A 13676-nucleotide genomic window follows, 5' to 3' on the forward strand; every position below is an offset into this window, starting at 1 on the left:
AGATGAGACGCTCGCTTGAGCCCAGGAGGTCGAGGCTGCAGAGAGCGGGGATCGCGCCACTGCACTCTAGCCTGGGCAACTGAACGCAATCTTGTCTCCAAAAACTGGAAAGAAAAAAAAAAGCCTCAGAAGCAAGACTTTCTTTGGCTCAAAGGTTTGCCTCCCAGGCACACTAAGGCAGATCAAGTGATTGCCTTTTGGGGATTGTGGGGTGGAGAATGGAGAGGTGCGTTCTGCATTTCCAGCGGTCCTGGTGGACCACGGAGGGGTGTCCATGTCTCTGAACGCATCCCTATCCACCCTCACCCCTTGGGTTTTGGGGAGGACTGCTGAAATCATTAAAGCTGACTTCCTTGGGGCTTGACCTGGGGCTGCTCTAAGTGCGCTACAGGCAACGCCATTAACCCGTGCAGGACCCAAAGAAAAGATGCTATCAAAAGCCCCACTTTTCGGGCTAGCAAACCGAGGCTTACGGCTATCGATGCCATGGAGCGTTGGCGCGGAATCTGGGGTCTAGAAATGGTGGCCTCGCCCTCCTCTCACAGCCTTTTTCCTGGTCGCAGTAAACCCCCGCAGAAAAGGGAGGGGGGAGGAGGCAGGGCCAGGCGGAAGCCCCGGGAGCTGCACCGACGAGCGGAGGGAGCCGCCCGCGCTCGGAGAGGCCGGGGCTCGGGCAAGTCTGCAGAAAAACCCTTCCCCCGGGGCAGGCGCGGGGGAGGGCGGGGAGGGGCGGAGAGGGGCGGTGCCGCCCCCGGGGCGGGCCCAGTGCGTGGCAGCGGGACCTGCGGCCCCGTCGCGAAGTTTCCAGCCCTGCCAGCGCCGCCGGGTCGGCCGATAGTCCCCAGAACCTGGCCATGTGGTCCCTGCTGTTCCTGGCCCCGCTGGGCTGGTTGCTCCTGGCCGAAGCGAAGGGCGACGCCAAGCCGGAGGGTGAGGGCGCGAAGGCCGGGGGCTGGAGCGCGGATCCCAGCGGGAGGGCCAGTCCTGGGGCTGTCTCTCTGGGTACGACCTGAATGGGAGGCCTGGGCTGGGGAGGGAGTCTGGGTTCCGGCTCCTTGTCCACTTACTTGCTGGTGGCTTGAACAAATCGCTTCCCCTCTTGGGGCTGCGGTTCCTGCTTCGGGAAGGAAAGGGTGACAGCTGAGTCCCATTCAGCACAGAAAAGCTCAAATAATAATAGTTCTCATAATAACAACGGCCAGTGGCTACTCTGCGGAGCGCTCATTGTGGGCCAGGCATCCGTTAGGCATGATTGCCACCCCGTGTTTCTTTCTGTTATCCCCGTTTTCCAGCTGGGCAAACTGAGGCTCCAGAGTTCATTCACTTGCCCAAGATCACACAACTTGTGGGCCTTGGAACCAGGATTTACGCCACCCACCCAGGCGTCTGCTTCCAGAGCCAGGAAACCTCATGACTGTGGGAGTGAGGGGTCTTAAAGGGGACAAGGGAAGGATAGGGTGGAAGGTGTAGCTCACTTTGTGGAGTCGTTTGCCCTTTCACCCGTGCCCCCTGTGGTGTGCTCAGCCCCTGCCAGGCTGGTCTTCCTCAATACAGTTTATTTTAAAAAAAATTTTAATTAATTAATTAATTAATTTATTTTTGACACGGAGCCTTGCTCTGTCGCCCAGGCTGGAGTGCAGTGCGCAGTCTCAGCTCATTGCAATCTCTGCCTCCCAGGTTCAAGTGATTCTTGTGCCTCTGCCTCCCGAGTAGCTGAGATTGCCGACATGCGCCATCATACCCGGCTAATTTTTGTGTTTTTAGTAGAGACAAGATTTCACCATGTTGGCCAGGCTGCTCTTGAACTCTTGACCTCAGGTGATCCGCCTGCTTCGGCCTTCCAAAGTGCTGGGATTACAGGCATGAGCCACTGCGCCTGGCCCTCCCTCCAGTTTATACTTGAGAAAACAGAGACCCAGACAGGTGAAGTGACTGTCCAGGGTGGTCCAGCCAGAGGTGGCTGGTCCGAGGTCAGCTGGACTCCAGTCTAGTGCTCCTTCAACTTCCTAAAGGCAGATTGGCTTGCAGTATGTGTCCCACTGTCCTGAGTGGGTGCCGCCCACCTCCTCAGCCCTCCCTGGCATTGGCCATCTCCAGGGCTGTCCCAAGAAGGGCACAGACTATGGACAGTCCCAGCAAAGCCAAGCGGAACTGGCAGTACCCTCCATGGCATCTTCCTCCTTCAGCCCACCCTCCTGAAGAACTTGGAACTGTACCACCAGAAGAATCCCAGGTTCTGGGACCCATTTTTTTTTTTCTGGTGGGGAGATGGAGTTTCATTCTTGTTGCCCAGGCTGGAGTGCAATGATGCAATCTTGGCTCACTGCAACCTTGCCTTCCTGGGTTCAGGCAATTCTCCCACCTCAGCCTCCTAAATAGCTGGGATTACAGGCATGCATCACCATGCCTGGCTAATTTTGTATTTTTTAGTAGAGACGGGGGTTTCTCCATGTTGGTCAGGCTGGTCTCAAACTCCCAACCTCAGGTGATCCACCCACCTTGGCCTCCCAAAGTACTGGGATTACAGGCATGAACCACCATGCCTGGCCTCTTTTTTTTTTTTTTTTTGTTTTTTGAGATGGAGTCTCATTCTGTTGCCCAGGTTGGAGTGCAGTGGCACGATCTCGGCTCATTGCAGCCTCCACCTGCCAGGTTCAAGGGATTCTCCTGTCTCAGCCTCCTGCATAGCTGGGATCACAGGTATGCGCCATCACGTCTGGCTAATTTTTATATTTTTAGTAGAGACAGGGTTTTGCCCTGTTGGCCAGGGTGGTCTTGAACTCCTGACCTCAAGCGAGGGATCTGCCCACCTTAGTCTCCCAAAGTGCTGGGATTACAGGCATGAGCCACCACACCCGGCCAGGATCCCTTTCATAAGTAAGGAATCATCAACCGAATTTTGGAGATGGGAAGATTGAGGCACTGGAAGGTTAAACATCTGGTCTCTCATTGCCAGAGCTGGTTGGAGGTGGGGGCATTGTCTGGAACTCAGACCTACTGTTCATTTCTGCACCTCTGAATGGGAGGGGGGTGCTGTTACCTGGAAATGCTGCCTGGGGAGCCTGCTCAGCTCCCCCAGACCCAGCTGAGGTGTGACCTTCAGCCAGCTGGATGGGAGGACAGAGTGAAATGCTCATCTTCCCTGCAGGCCTTGCCTGAGCAGCTCACTGACTAGTGTGTGTGTTTTGGGGGGGGCACCCCAGCAGCCCCCAGAGAGGCCAGCTCCTCCCTTTCCCTGGCAGGTGGATGGGAGGGCAGCTGTTGAGGCGGATTCAGCTGGGGGGGAACGGGATTTGCTGTAGAGTCTTGGGGAGTGAGGTGGGTGGGGTGCCGTCGGCAGCGGGTCTCTTCCCTCACCCAAAACCCATGGCCTTGGTGCATGGAGAGAAACAGGGACCATTTTCACTTTTAGGGGGCTCCCAATCAGAGGGGGGCACAGAGCACCTCACCTCAGTAGACACCCGTGTCTGAGGGAAGAGATATTGTGCATTCTGGTGTGGGGGAGGGAGCTTCCAGAACAAGGTGGGAGACACAAGAAGCCTTCAACAAAGCAACATCTTCCATCACAGGGAACTGGGGGAATAAAAGGCATCATCCAAACAGGCAGATGTCCCTAGAGCCAACGCCAGATGTCCCACAGCCCTTCGTCCTATTTGTAGAAACTTCTAGCAGATCTCCAGCTCCTGCCTTTCCCTGTAGGCCTTGGTTTGGCCACGGTGAGGGACAGACAGCTGTGGAGATCAGAGGCTCAGCAGGGCTGGGGTGGGGGTTCAGGTGGTGCGGTTCCCACCTAGAAAACAGAAGGGTCCCAGGTGTCAGGCTGCACTGGATGGTGTCGGGGTGGGGCTGGGGCTGGGGAGACCTAAATGGGCAGCTGGCCCCAGGGAGGCTAAGGTTAGCTCCCAGGTGCTGGGCATCCCCATCTCCTGCCAGACTCTGTTCCTGGCTTCAGTTCAAGCCTGAGGTGGGGACAGAGGATGGGGGAGGAGGAAGGGAGAAGGGCTTCGTTCATTCCTGCCTCCCCAGGCAGTAGACTGGGTGTGTCATGACTGTGCCTTGACTCAGGCCACACAGTGACCACCCACGCTTTGGGCTGGGCTGCTTGGGGAGGAAGGGCATCAGCTGGCACAGTCAAACCAGGGGTGCCCAGAGGTCCCATTCTTCCAGAAGCTCATCACATGGGCACGCCCCCACACTCAGTCTCTCCACATAATTTTTTTTTTTTTGAGACGGTCTTGAACTCTCAGGTTCAAGTCTTGCTTGCCCAGGCTGGAATGAAAAAGTGCAATCTCAGCTCACTGCAACCTCCGTCCCCTGGGCTCCAGTGATTCTCCTGCTTCAGCCTCCCAAGTAGCTGGTATTACAAGCGTCTGCCACCATGCCTGGCTAATTTTTGTATTTTTTGTAGAGATAGGGTTTCATCATGTTGGCCAGGCTGGTCTAGAACTCCTGATCTCAGCTGATCCACCTGTCTTGGCCTCCCAAAGTGCTAGGATTACAGGCGTGAGCCGCTGTGCCTGGCCACATCATTCTTTTCTTAAAAGGTTTACTGGCCAGGTGCGGTGGTTCATGCCTGTAATCCCAGCACTTTTGGAGGCCAAGGCGGGTGGATCACGAGGTCAAGAGATCGAGACCAGCCTGCCCACCATGGTGAAACCCTGTCTCTACTAAACACAAAAAAATTAGCCTGGCATGGTGGCACATGCCTGTAATCCCAGCTACTTGGGAGGCTGAGACAGGAGAATCATTTGAACCCAGGAGGCGGAGGTTGCGGTGAGCCAAGAATGCGCCACTGCACTCCAGCCTGGGCAACAAGAGCGAAACTCCATCTCAAAAAAAAAAAAAAAAAAAGTTTTACTAATTTTATTTTTTTGTATAGACAGGGTCTCACTATGTTGCCAAGGCTGGTCTCGAACCCTCAGACTCAAGTGATCATTCCTACCTTGGCCTCCCAAAGTGCTGGGAGTAGCCACCACACCTGGCTAATTCCTGTGTCCCAGTAGCATGATTATAGCTCACTGCAGCCTTCACTTCCTGGGCTTAAGTGATCCTGCTGCCTCAGCTTCCTGAGTAGCTGGGACTAGAGGTGCATGCCACCATGCCTGGCTAATTTTTTCATTTTTTGTAGAGACAGGGTCTCACTTTATTGCCCGGGTTGGTCTTGAACTCCTGGCCTCAAACAAGCCTCCTGCTTCGGTCTCCTTAAATGCTGGCATTACAGTCGTGAGCAATCCTGCCTGACCTCTGCATCATTCTTGCTCTCAGGAAGGCAGCTCCTCTTTATTCCTGACCCCCAGGGCAGCACCTACCCAGGCACAGCTCCCCTTTTTAGGGGAGGCTCCCTGTCACCAGAACCCCCACAACCACCAAGGCAGGCACTGTACCAAGCACTTTATGGCATCAGCTCATTGAATCCTCGTGAAAGTCTCTGGAGAGAGATGCTATCATCTGTATCATTTCCATTTTACAGATGAGGAAACTGAGGCACAGAGAGGCCAAGTTCCCTGCCCAGCAATCTGTCTTTATACACCCTCTGCTGTTTCTCATTGATTTCTGCTGATCCCGGATCACGGGTTCGTCTGGGGAAGTCATTGCTGGACGTTGGACAGGAGGTGGGGAGGGCTGAGAGCTCTGAGTGCCAGGCCTTGGCCTTAGCCCAAGGCAGGCTGGCTGGACTAGACAGAAAGCAGGTGGGAGGAGCCCTGGTGCTTGAAAATGAATCTTCCATATCCATGCCTCGTGGGTTGCTCTGGTCAGGCCTGACAGTGAGCTGGGAAAGGGCCTCAGCACGTGACTGGAGTCGAGTGCCTGTGCTGTAGAGGCCAGAGGGAAGGTGGCTGGAAGTGCTGGCTACTGTCTGCAACCAGGAGTCTCTGGTATTCTGGGATGTCAGGCTCGTAGACAGAAGAATGGTGAAGACGAGAGCATGGGCATTTCGAATTCCAGCTCATTCCCATTTCACCAAAAGGTTCTGTGACTTTGGGCCAGGTAATTGGCCTCTCTATGCCTCAGTTTCCTCATCTGAAGAAGCAGGGATAATATATCACCTTCCTGGCCAGGCATGGTTGCTCACGCCTGTAAATTCCAGCACTTTGGGAGGCCAAGGCAGGCGGATCACCTGAGGTTGACAGCAAGACCAGCCTGACCAACATGGAGAAACCCCGTCTCTACTAAAAATACAAAATTAGCTGGGCTTGGTGGCCCATGCCTGTAATCCCAGCTACTTGGGAGGCTGAGGCAGGAGAACCACTTGAACCCTGGAGGCAGAGGTTGCAGTGAGCCAAGATCACACATTTGTACTCCAGCCTGGGCAACAAGAGTGAATCTCCATCTCAAGAAAACAAAAACAAAAACACACCTTCCTCATAGAGTGTTGACTGTTAAATACGGTAATGAATATAATATACTTCATATAGCACGTGGTGTCTCATAGGGGCTCAGTGGTGGTAGCTCTTCCCAAAATCACCTTCCCATGTTACTACCTTTTTTTTTTTTTGAGACGGAGTCTCACTCTATCACCCAGACTGGAGTTCAGTGGTACAATCTCGGCTCACTGCAACCTCTGCTTCCTGGGTTCAAGCAATTATCCTGCCTTAGCCTTCCAGGTAGCTGGGATTACAGGCATGCACCACCATGTAACTTGCACCATGTCAAAATGCACCACGGCTAATTTTTGTATTTTTAGTAGAGATGGGGTTTTGCCATGTTGGCCAGGCGGGTTTTGAATTCTTTTAATTTAATCTATCTTTTATTTTTATTTTTTTAAAAAGATGGGGTTTCATCATGTTGGCCAGGCTGATCTTGAACTTCTGACCTCATGACCTGCCCGCCTCGGCCTCCCAAAGTGCTGGGATTACAGGTGTGAGCCACCATGCCTAAACACAGAGTCTCAGGCTGTCGCTCAAGCTAGAGTACAGTGGTTCGACCTTGGCTCACTGCAATCTCTGCCTCCTGGGTTCAACTAATTCTCATGCCTCAGCCTTCTACAGGCTCTTGCCACCACTCCCGGCTAATTTTTGCATTTTTTAGTAGAGACAGGGTTTTACCATGTTGGCCAGGCTGGTCTTAAATTTCTGATCTCAACTGATCTGCCTGCCTTGGCCTCCAAAAGTGCTGGGATTACAGGCATGAGCCACTGCGCCCGGCTACCGAACCTCAGAGTGGTTAAGTACCCAGTGGGCTCTCAGCAGCAACCTGGAAAACAAGGAAGAGACAGGTTATGGGGAGGAAAGTGGGCATGGGCGGAGGGCACAGCTAGACAGCTCCCTTACATAGATAGAGGGACAGGGTCCTCTCAACAGATGGCCGGGCCCCCCTCCCTGGCCTGGGCAGTGCATGCATTTAGGTTAAGAGAGGAGACTCTGGATTCAGGCTTGTGTCCAAGTCCTGGGGCTGCCACTTCCTAGCTTCCCTGGGCATGTTACTCGCCAGCTCTAGCCTTGGTTTCCTAACTGGAAAGTGGGGGGTTAGTATGTGTGAAGTGCTTAGAACAGCGTTGGCTTGGCACGGTGGCTCACGCTGGCTCATGCCTGTAATCTCAGCACTTTGAGAGGCTGAGGCAGGCAGATCTCCTGAGGTCAGGAGTTTGAGACTAGCCTGGCCAACATAGTGAAACCCTGTCTCTATTAAATATACAAAAATCAGTGGAGTGTGGTGATGTGCCCCTGTAATGTCAGCTACTCGGGAGGCTGAGGCAGGAGAATCATTTGAACCCTGGAGGCAGAGGTTGCAGTGAGCCAGATTGAGCAGCTGCACTCCAGCCTGGGGATAGAGCCAGACTCTGTCTCAAAAAAAAAAAAAAAAAAAAAAGGCCAGGTGTGGTGGCTCATGCCTGTAATCCCAGGGAGACTGAGGCTGGCTGATCACTTGAGGTCAGGAGTTTGAGATAAGCCTGGCCAACATGGTGAAACCCTGACTATACTAAAAATACAAAAAAATTAGCCAGGCATGGTGGCCAGTACCTGTAATCCCAGCTGCTCCAGAGGCTGAGGCATGATAATTGCTTGAATCCAGGAGGTGGAAGTTGCAGTTGCAGTGAGCTGAGATCACACCACTGTACTCCAGACTGGGTGGCAGAGTGAGACTGTCTCAGAAAAAAAGAATGAACGGTCTGGCACACAGAAAATGCTCAGTGAAGGAGCCATTATTGTTGCTGTTACTGAGAAGCAGGAACTTGAGAAAGGGGCTTTGAGTCAGGCTACCCCATCCCCTCCGCTAACCCCTGCTGCTAGAGTTCAAGAGCCTGTGCCCATCAAGAATCCTGAATTGTGCATGCATGCACACACTCTCTCTCTCTCTCTCTCACTCACTCACAGGGTCTCACGCTGGGTTTTTTCCATCCATGAAATGTGACACTCTTAATGTCCCCAGCAGCCCTCTGTTGACAAGAGGGCCTCAGAGCTGGTGGCTCTGGTTCTCTTCACCTGGGGGAGACTTCACCGTCCTGGCAAGAGTTGCGGGGAGCCCTTCCCCAGGTGTGAGCAGCACCCCTCTTCTCTGGATCCTAGGGTCAGGTGGTGAGGCCTCTTCCCCACATCTGCCTGGTGTATCCACCCCCTCCTCCCCCAGGTCCCTGGGCCCACTCGCGGCTGATCCCTGCCAAGCCCTGCTGGGCCACCTGGCGCCAGCCCCCTGCCCTGGGCCAGCTCCCTGCTGCGGCTGCCCCTGCTCTGCCAGCTCTGGCAGCTCTGGCAAGCCAGGCCCCTTTGTTCCTCCAGTCCAGGCTCCTCCTGACTTCCTGAGGTGCTGGGAGGGGAGGGCCTTACCTGCCTGCTGTCAATCTGGCCACCAGGTGAAAAGTGTAAGCCTCGACCCTCAGGGAGCTGAGACTCACCCAGGGAGACAATGATGAGCACTGCAGAGTGGGTCTTGCCTCTGCAGTTGAGAGGCCAGAGAGGGCAGAAGAAATCCGAGAAGGCTTCATAGAGGTGGAAGGGACTCCATTGTCACTGGCGCTGGGACCTGGAGGAAGATTACAGAAAGAAGACACAGGCTGGGTTTGCTGCCTCCCACCTGTATTCCCAGCACTTTGGGAGGCCGAGGTGGGCAGATTGGTTGAGGCTAGGAGTTCCAGACCAGCCTGAGCAAGATGGCAAAACCTCATCTCTACTAAAAAAAAATTGCTGGGCATGGTGGTGTGCACCTGTAATCCCTCGAGCTGCTCAGGAGGTTGAGGTGGGAGGATCACCTGTGTGCAGGAAGTCGAGGCTGCAGTGAGCCATGATTGTGCCACTGCATTCCAGTCTGGGCAGTGGGAGTGAGACTGGGTCTCCAAAACAAAAACAAAACCCCAAAAAAACAAAAACAAGAAAGGGGACACAGAGGGAGCCATGGTAGGATGGGAGGAGCCCAGCAAGGAGAGACAGCCCCAGTTGGAAGGGGGCCCACATGGTGGAAAGGGATGAGTATATCGCCTGCCAGATCAGAGAGGGTGTTGCATGCCAGGCCAGTAATATCTCTTTTTTTTTTGGAGACAGTCTTGCTTTGTTGCCTGGCTGGAGTGCGGTGGTGTGATCTTGGCTCACTGCAACCTCCACCTCCTGGGTTCAAGCAGTTCTCCTGTCTCAGCCTCCCAAATAGCTGGGACTACAGGCACACACCACCACACCCAGCTAATTTTTGTATTTTTAGTAGAGATGGGGTTTCACCATGTTGGCCAGGCTGGTCTCCTGATCTCAGGTGATCTGCTTGCCTCAGCCCCTCAACGTGCTGGGATTACAGGCATGAGCCACTGTGCCTGGCCTTCAGTAATACCTCTTCATGCGTGCCGAGCATCCCAATAAGGATTTTACATGGTTGTTATCATTTAATTACTCCAGCAGCCCTGAGAAGTAGGTACTATTATTATCCCTGCTTTCCAAGGGGGAAATTGAGTCTCAGAAGGGATAGGGACTTGCCCCAGGTCACACGGCTAGTAAGGATCAGAGCTAGGATTCTAACCAGGCAGGCTAGCTCCAGATTCCTCACTTCTCAGAGAACACAGCCTCAAAGTGTGCTCTGGGAGGGGTTTCCCCAGGGCTCCCAGAGATGCTCTCTGGGGAGTTGTTTCCAGAAGGTTCTATTGCAGAGGTAGGCCACATTACAGAGCCTGGGAGAGGTTCCTTGTTAAAATGTAGGAATGGGGCCAGGTGCGGTGGCTCACACCTGTAATCCCAGGTCTTAGGGAGGCTGAGGTGGGTGGATCACCAGGTCAGGAGTTCAAGACCAGCCTGGTCAATGTGGAAATCTGGTCTCTACTAAAAACACAAAAATTAGCCCGGCTTGGTGGCTCATGCCCATAATCCCAGCTACGCAAGAGGCTGAGGCAGGAGAATTGCTTGAACCTAGGAGGCAGAAGTTGCAGTGAGCCGAGATCACGCCACTGCACTCCAGCCTGAGTGACAGAATGAGACTCCATCTCAAAAAAAAAAAAAGTAAGAATCGTTGCTCTGGCCAAAGGTCAGGAGTGGACCAATGGATTTCAAGTCAGTTTCTACTCTGGGCCAACTCATTGGTTATATCAGCCTCGAGCATGGCACTGGAAGAATCCAGAGCCATGTGATAACTCAGCAAGAAAGACTGGGATAGATTAGCAATGTCTGCCCTGAGTGCAGGTGTGAAGGGCAGGGACCTGTGAGCCATGTATTTGCCATCCTGGGCTAATGTCCATCACTGGCCAGAGAGATCTTCCTGGTGGTCAGCATTCAGAGTAAATTCTTTTTCCCAGGTCCTCTAAAGCCAGGAACTCAGTCCTATAATGCAGGGTGTAGACACCTGTCTATGGCACATAAAGCACATGCCATAGACATGTTGGTCAGTGTATTCATTTTATGTTGCTGTAAAGAAGTACCCGAGGCTGGGTAATTTCTCAAGAAAAGAGGTTTATTTGGCTCACAGTTCTGCAGGCTATACAAGCATACCACCAGCATCTGCTCTGTTTCCAGTGAGGCCTCAGGAAGCTTTTACTCATGGCAGAAGATAAAGGGGGAGTAGGCATATCACATGGTGAGAGCCATAGCAAGAGAGAGGAGGAAGTGCAAGGCTCTTTTAAAAAACCAGCTCTTGGCTGGGTACACTGGCTCACGCCTGTAATCCCAGTACTTTGGGAGGCCGAGGTAGGTGGATCATTTGAGGTCAGGAGTTTGAGACCAGCCTGGCCAACATGGTGAAACTCCACTGCTATTAAAAATACAAAAATTAGCCGGCTGTGCTGGTGGGTGCCTGTAGTCCCAGCTACTCAGGAGGCTGAGGCAGGAGTATCGCTTTAACCTGGGAGGTGGAGGTTGTAGTGAGGCGAGATCACACCACTGCTTTCCAGCCTGGTGACAGAGTGAGACTCCATCTTAAAAAAAAAAAAAATTAAAACAAATAAAACAAAACAGCACTCTTGGCCAGGCAGGGTGACTCACTCCTGTAATCCCAGCACTTTGGGATGCTGAAGCAGATCACTAGATCTGGGTCAGTGGTTTGAGACCAGCCTGGTCAACATGGCAAAAACCCATCTCTACTAAAAATGCAAAAATTAGTCAGGCATGGTGGCGCGCATCTGTAGTCTCAGCTATTTAGGAGACTGAGGCAGGAGAATATCTTGAACCCAGGAGGTAGAGGTTGCAGTGAGCTGAGATCATGCCACTGTGCTGCAGCCTGGGTAACAGAGTAAGACTCCACCTCAAAAACAAACAAACAAAGCATAACCAGCTCTCATGTGAACTCAGCGCAAGAACTCACTCATTACCAAGGAGATGACATCAAGCCATTCATGAGAGATCTGTCTCCCATGACCCAAACACCTCCCACTGGGCCCCACCTCCAACATAGGAGATCACATTTCAATGTGCAATTTGGAGGCTACAAATATCCAACTCTCTATCAGTCATTCCTGGGTGGAGGGAGCCCTGAAGAAGACTCAGGAGACCGGGGTTATTTCCCGCTGCATTATCCCTTCTTCCCTGGGCCCTGTTCTGTAATGGGTTGACATGAAGACACTGCCTGCTAGGATTTGACAGGTCACTGGAAACAAAGACTCCTCCTCCCTGTCACCTCCTTCATCCTCCATTCCCATTCACCGTACCCTCCTCTGTCTGCAGACAACCTTTTAGTCATCACAGTGGCCACTAAGGAGACCGAGGGGTTCCGCCGCTTCAAGCGCTCAGCCCAGTTCTTCAACTACAAGATTCAGGTAAGGGGCTTCCTGGGCGAGGCAGAGACAGGGGTGGCAGAAGAATCTAGGAGCTGATGTCCTTTCCAAACCACCATGGCTCTTGAGATAGACTTGGGGTCACGGGAGGAGGCTTCTGGAAGCCTGAAGGATGAAAATGAATTAGTTGGGAATGGGAAGACATGGCAGAGGACACAGCATGAGTCTAGGGGCTGATGGAGAGGGACAGAGTTGGCTAGGGAAGTGTCCAGATGCCTCACCTGAGAGGCTAGTTTAGAGAACAGGCCTCGGGATCCACATTTCCACAAGCTCCTCCAGGTATTATAGATAGGCATGGTCTAGACACCTTCCCTGTTCTAAAGAAACATGAGTGGTTGCCCGGGTGTAGTGGCTCATGCCTGTAATCCCAGCACTTTGGGAGGCTGAGGCAGGTGGATCACCTTAAGTCAGGTGTTGGAGACCAGCCTGGCCAACATGGTGAAACCCCATTTCTAATAAAAATACAAAAAAGGTTGGGTGCGGTGGCTCATACCTGTAATCCCAGCACGTTGGGAGGACAAGGTGGGTGAATCACGAGGTCAAGAGACCGAGACCATCCTGGCCAACATGGTGAATCCCTGTCTCTACTAAAAATATAAAAACTAGCTGGGTGTGGCGGCACATGCCTGTAATCCCAGCTACTCAGGAGGCTGAGACAGGAGAATCACTTGAACCTGGGAGGCATAGGTTGCAGTGAACCGAGATTGCTTTGCTGCACTCCAGCCTGGTGACAGAGTGAAACGCCGTCTCAAAAAAAAAAAAAAAAAAATTAGCTGGGCATGGTGGCACATGCCTGTAGTCCCAGCTACTCAGCAGGCTGAGGCAGGAGAATCGCTTGAACCCAGGAGGCGGAAGTTGCAGTGAACTGAGATGGTGTCACTGTACTCCAGCCTGGACAACAGAGTGAGACCCTATCTCAAAAAGAAAAGAAAGAAACATGAGCTAATGCCTAATCGACCACTGGTATGGGCTTGGTGTTCTCTGTGTGCAGTCCATGGGGCTGAGTCCTACAGGGAGGGAAGTATCCTGAGTGCTTACTTATGTCAGGCACAAGGTTGTGCACTGGCAATAGGGTGATGGACAAGACAGAACATGTCATTGCCTACACAGAGTTTGCAATCTGGTGGCATTAAGCCAACAAACAAATATATTAGCTCACATGAATGAGGGTTAAAGCAGAGGGTTGCTTCAGGTATGGCTGGATCCAGGGGTTCAAGCAGCAAAGTGAGGGCCTTGTCTTTCCATCTCTAGGCCCTGTTTTCATCGTGGTGGCAAGCTGACCACCAGACCACCAACCACAGACTCATGTGCCCCAGCTTCTCAACTTCAGCAGCAGGAGACAGCCTTTCCTTTTTAGGAAAGTTCTGTAGACTGCTCTGTTTTTTGTTTGTTTCTTTGAGACAGTCTTGCTGTGTTACCCAGGCTGAAGTGCAGTGGTGCGATCTCAAGTCACTGCATCCTCCACCTCCCGAATTCAAGCGATTTTCCTGCCTCAGGCTCC

The 13676-nt window shown here is 52.8% G+C and overlaps 1 protein-coding gene across 1 annotated transcript in view; it reads left to right on the top strand.

Moving 5' to 3' along the window:
• Positions 1 to 764: 764 nt before the first annotated feature.
• PLOD1 (procollagen-lysine,2-oxoglutarate 5-dioxygenase 1) overlaps positions 765 to 13676 on the top strand; it is a 40037-nt gene continuing 27125 nt past the window's right edge. Inside the window, exons 1-2 of the mRNA XM_003733342.5 lie at positions 765 to 930; positions 12066 to 12157. Coding sequence (XP_003733390.3) covers positions 855 to 930; positions 12066 to 12157 — 168 coding nt within the window. The 5' untranslated portion in view covers positions 765 to 854. The remainder of the gene's footprint in view (positions 931 to 12065; positions 12158 to 13676) is intronic.

Source organism: Callithrix jacchus, chromosome 7 (genome assembly GCF_049354715.1).
Source record: "Callithrix jacchus isolate 240 chromosome 7, calJac240_pri, whole genome shotgun sequence".
NCBI classification, from domain to species: domain Eukaryota; kingdom Metazoa; phylum Chordata; class Mammalia; order Primates; family Cebidae; genus Callithrix; species Callithrix jacchus.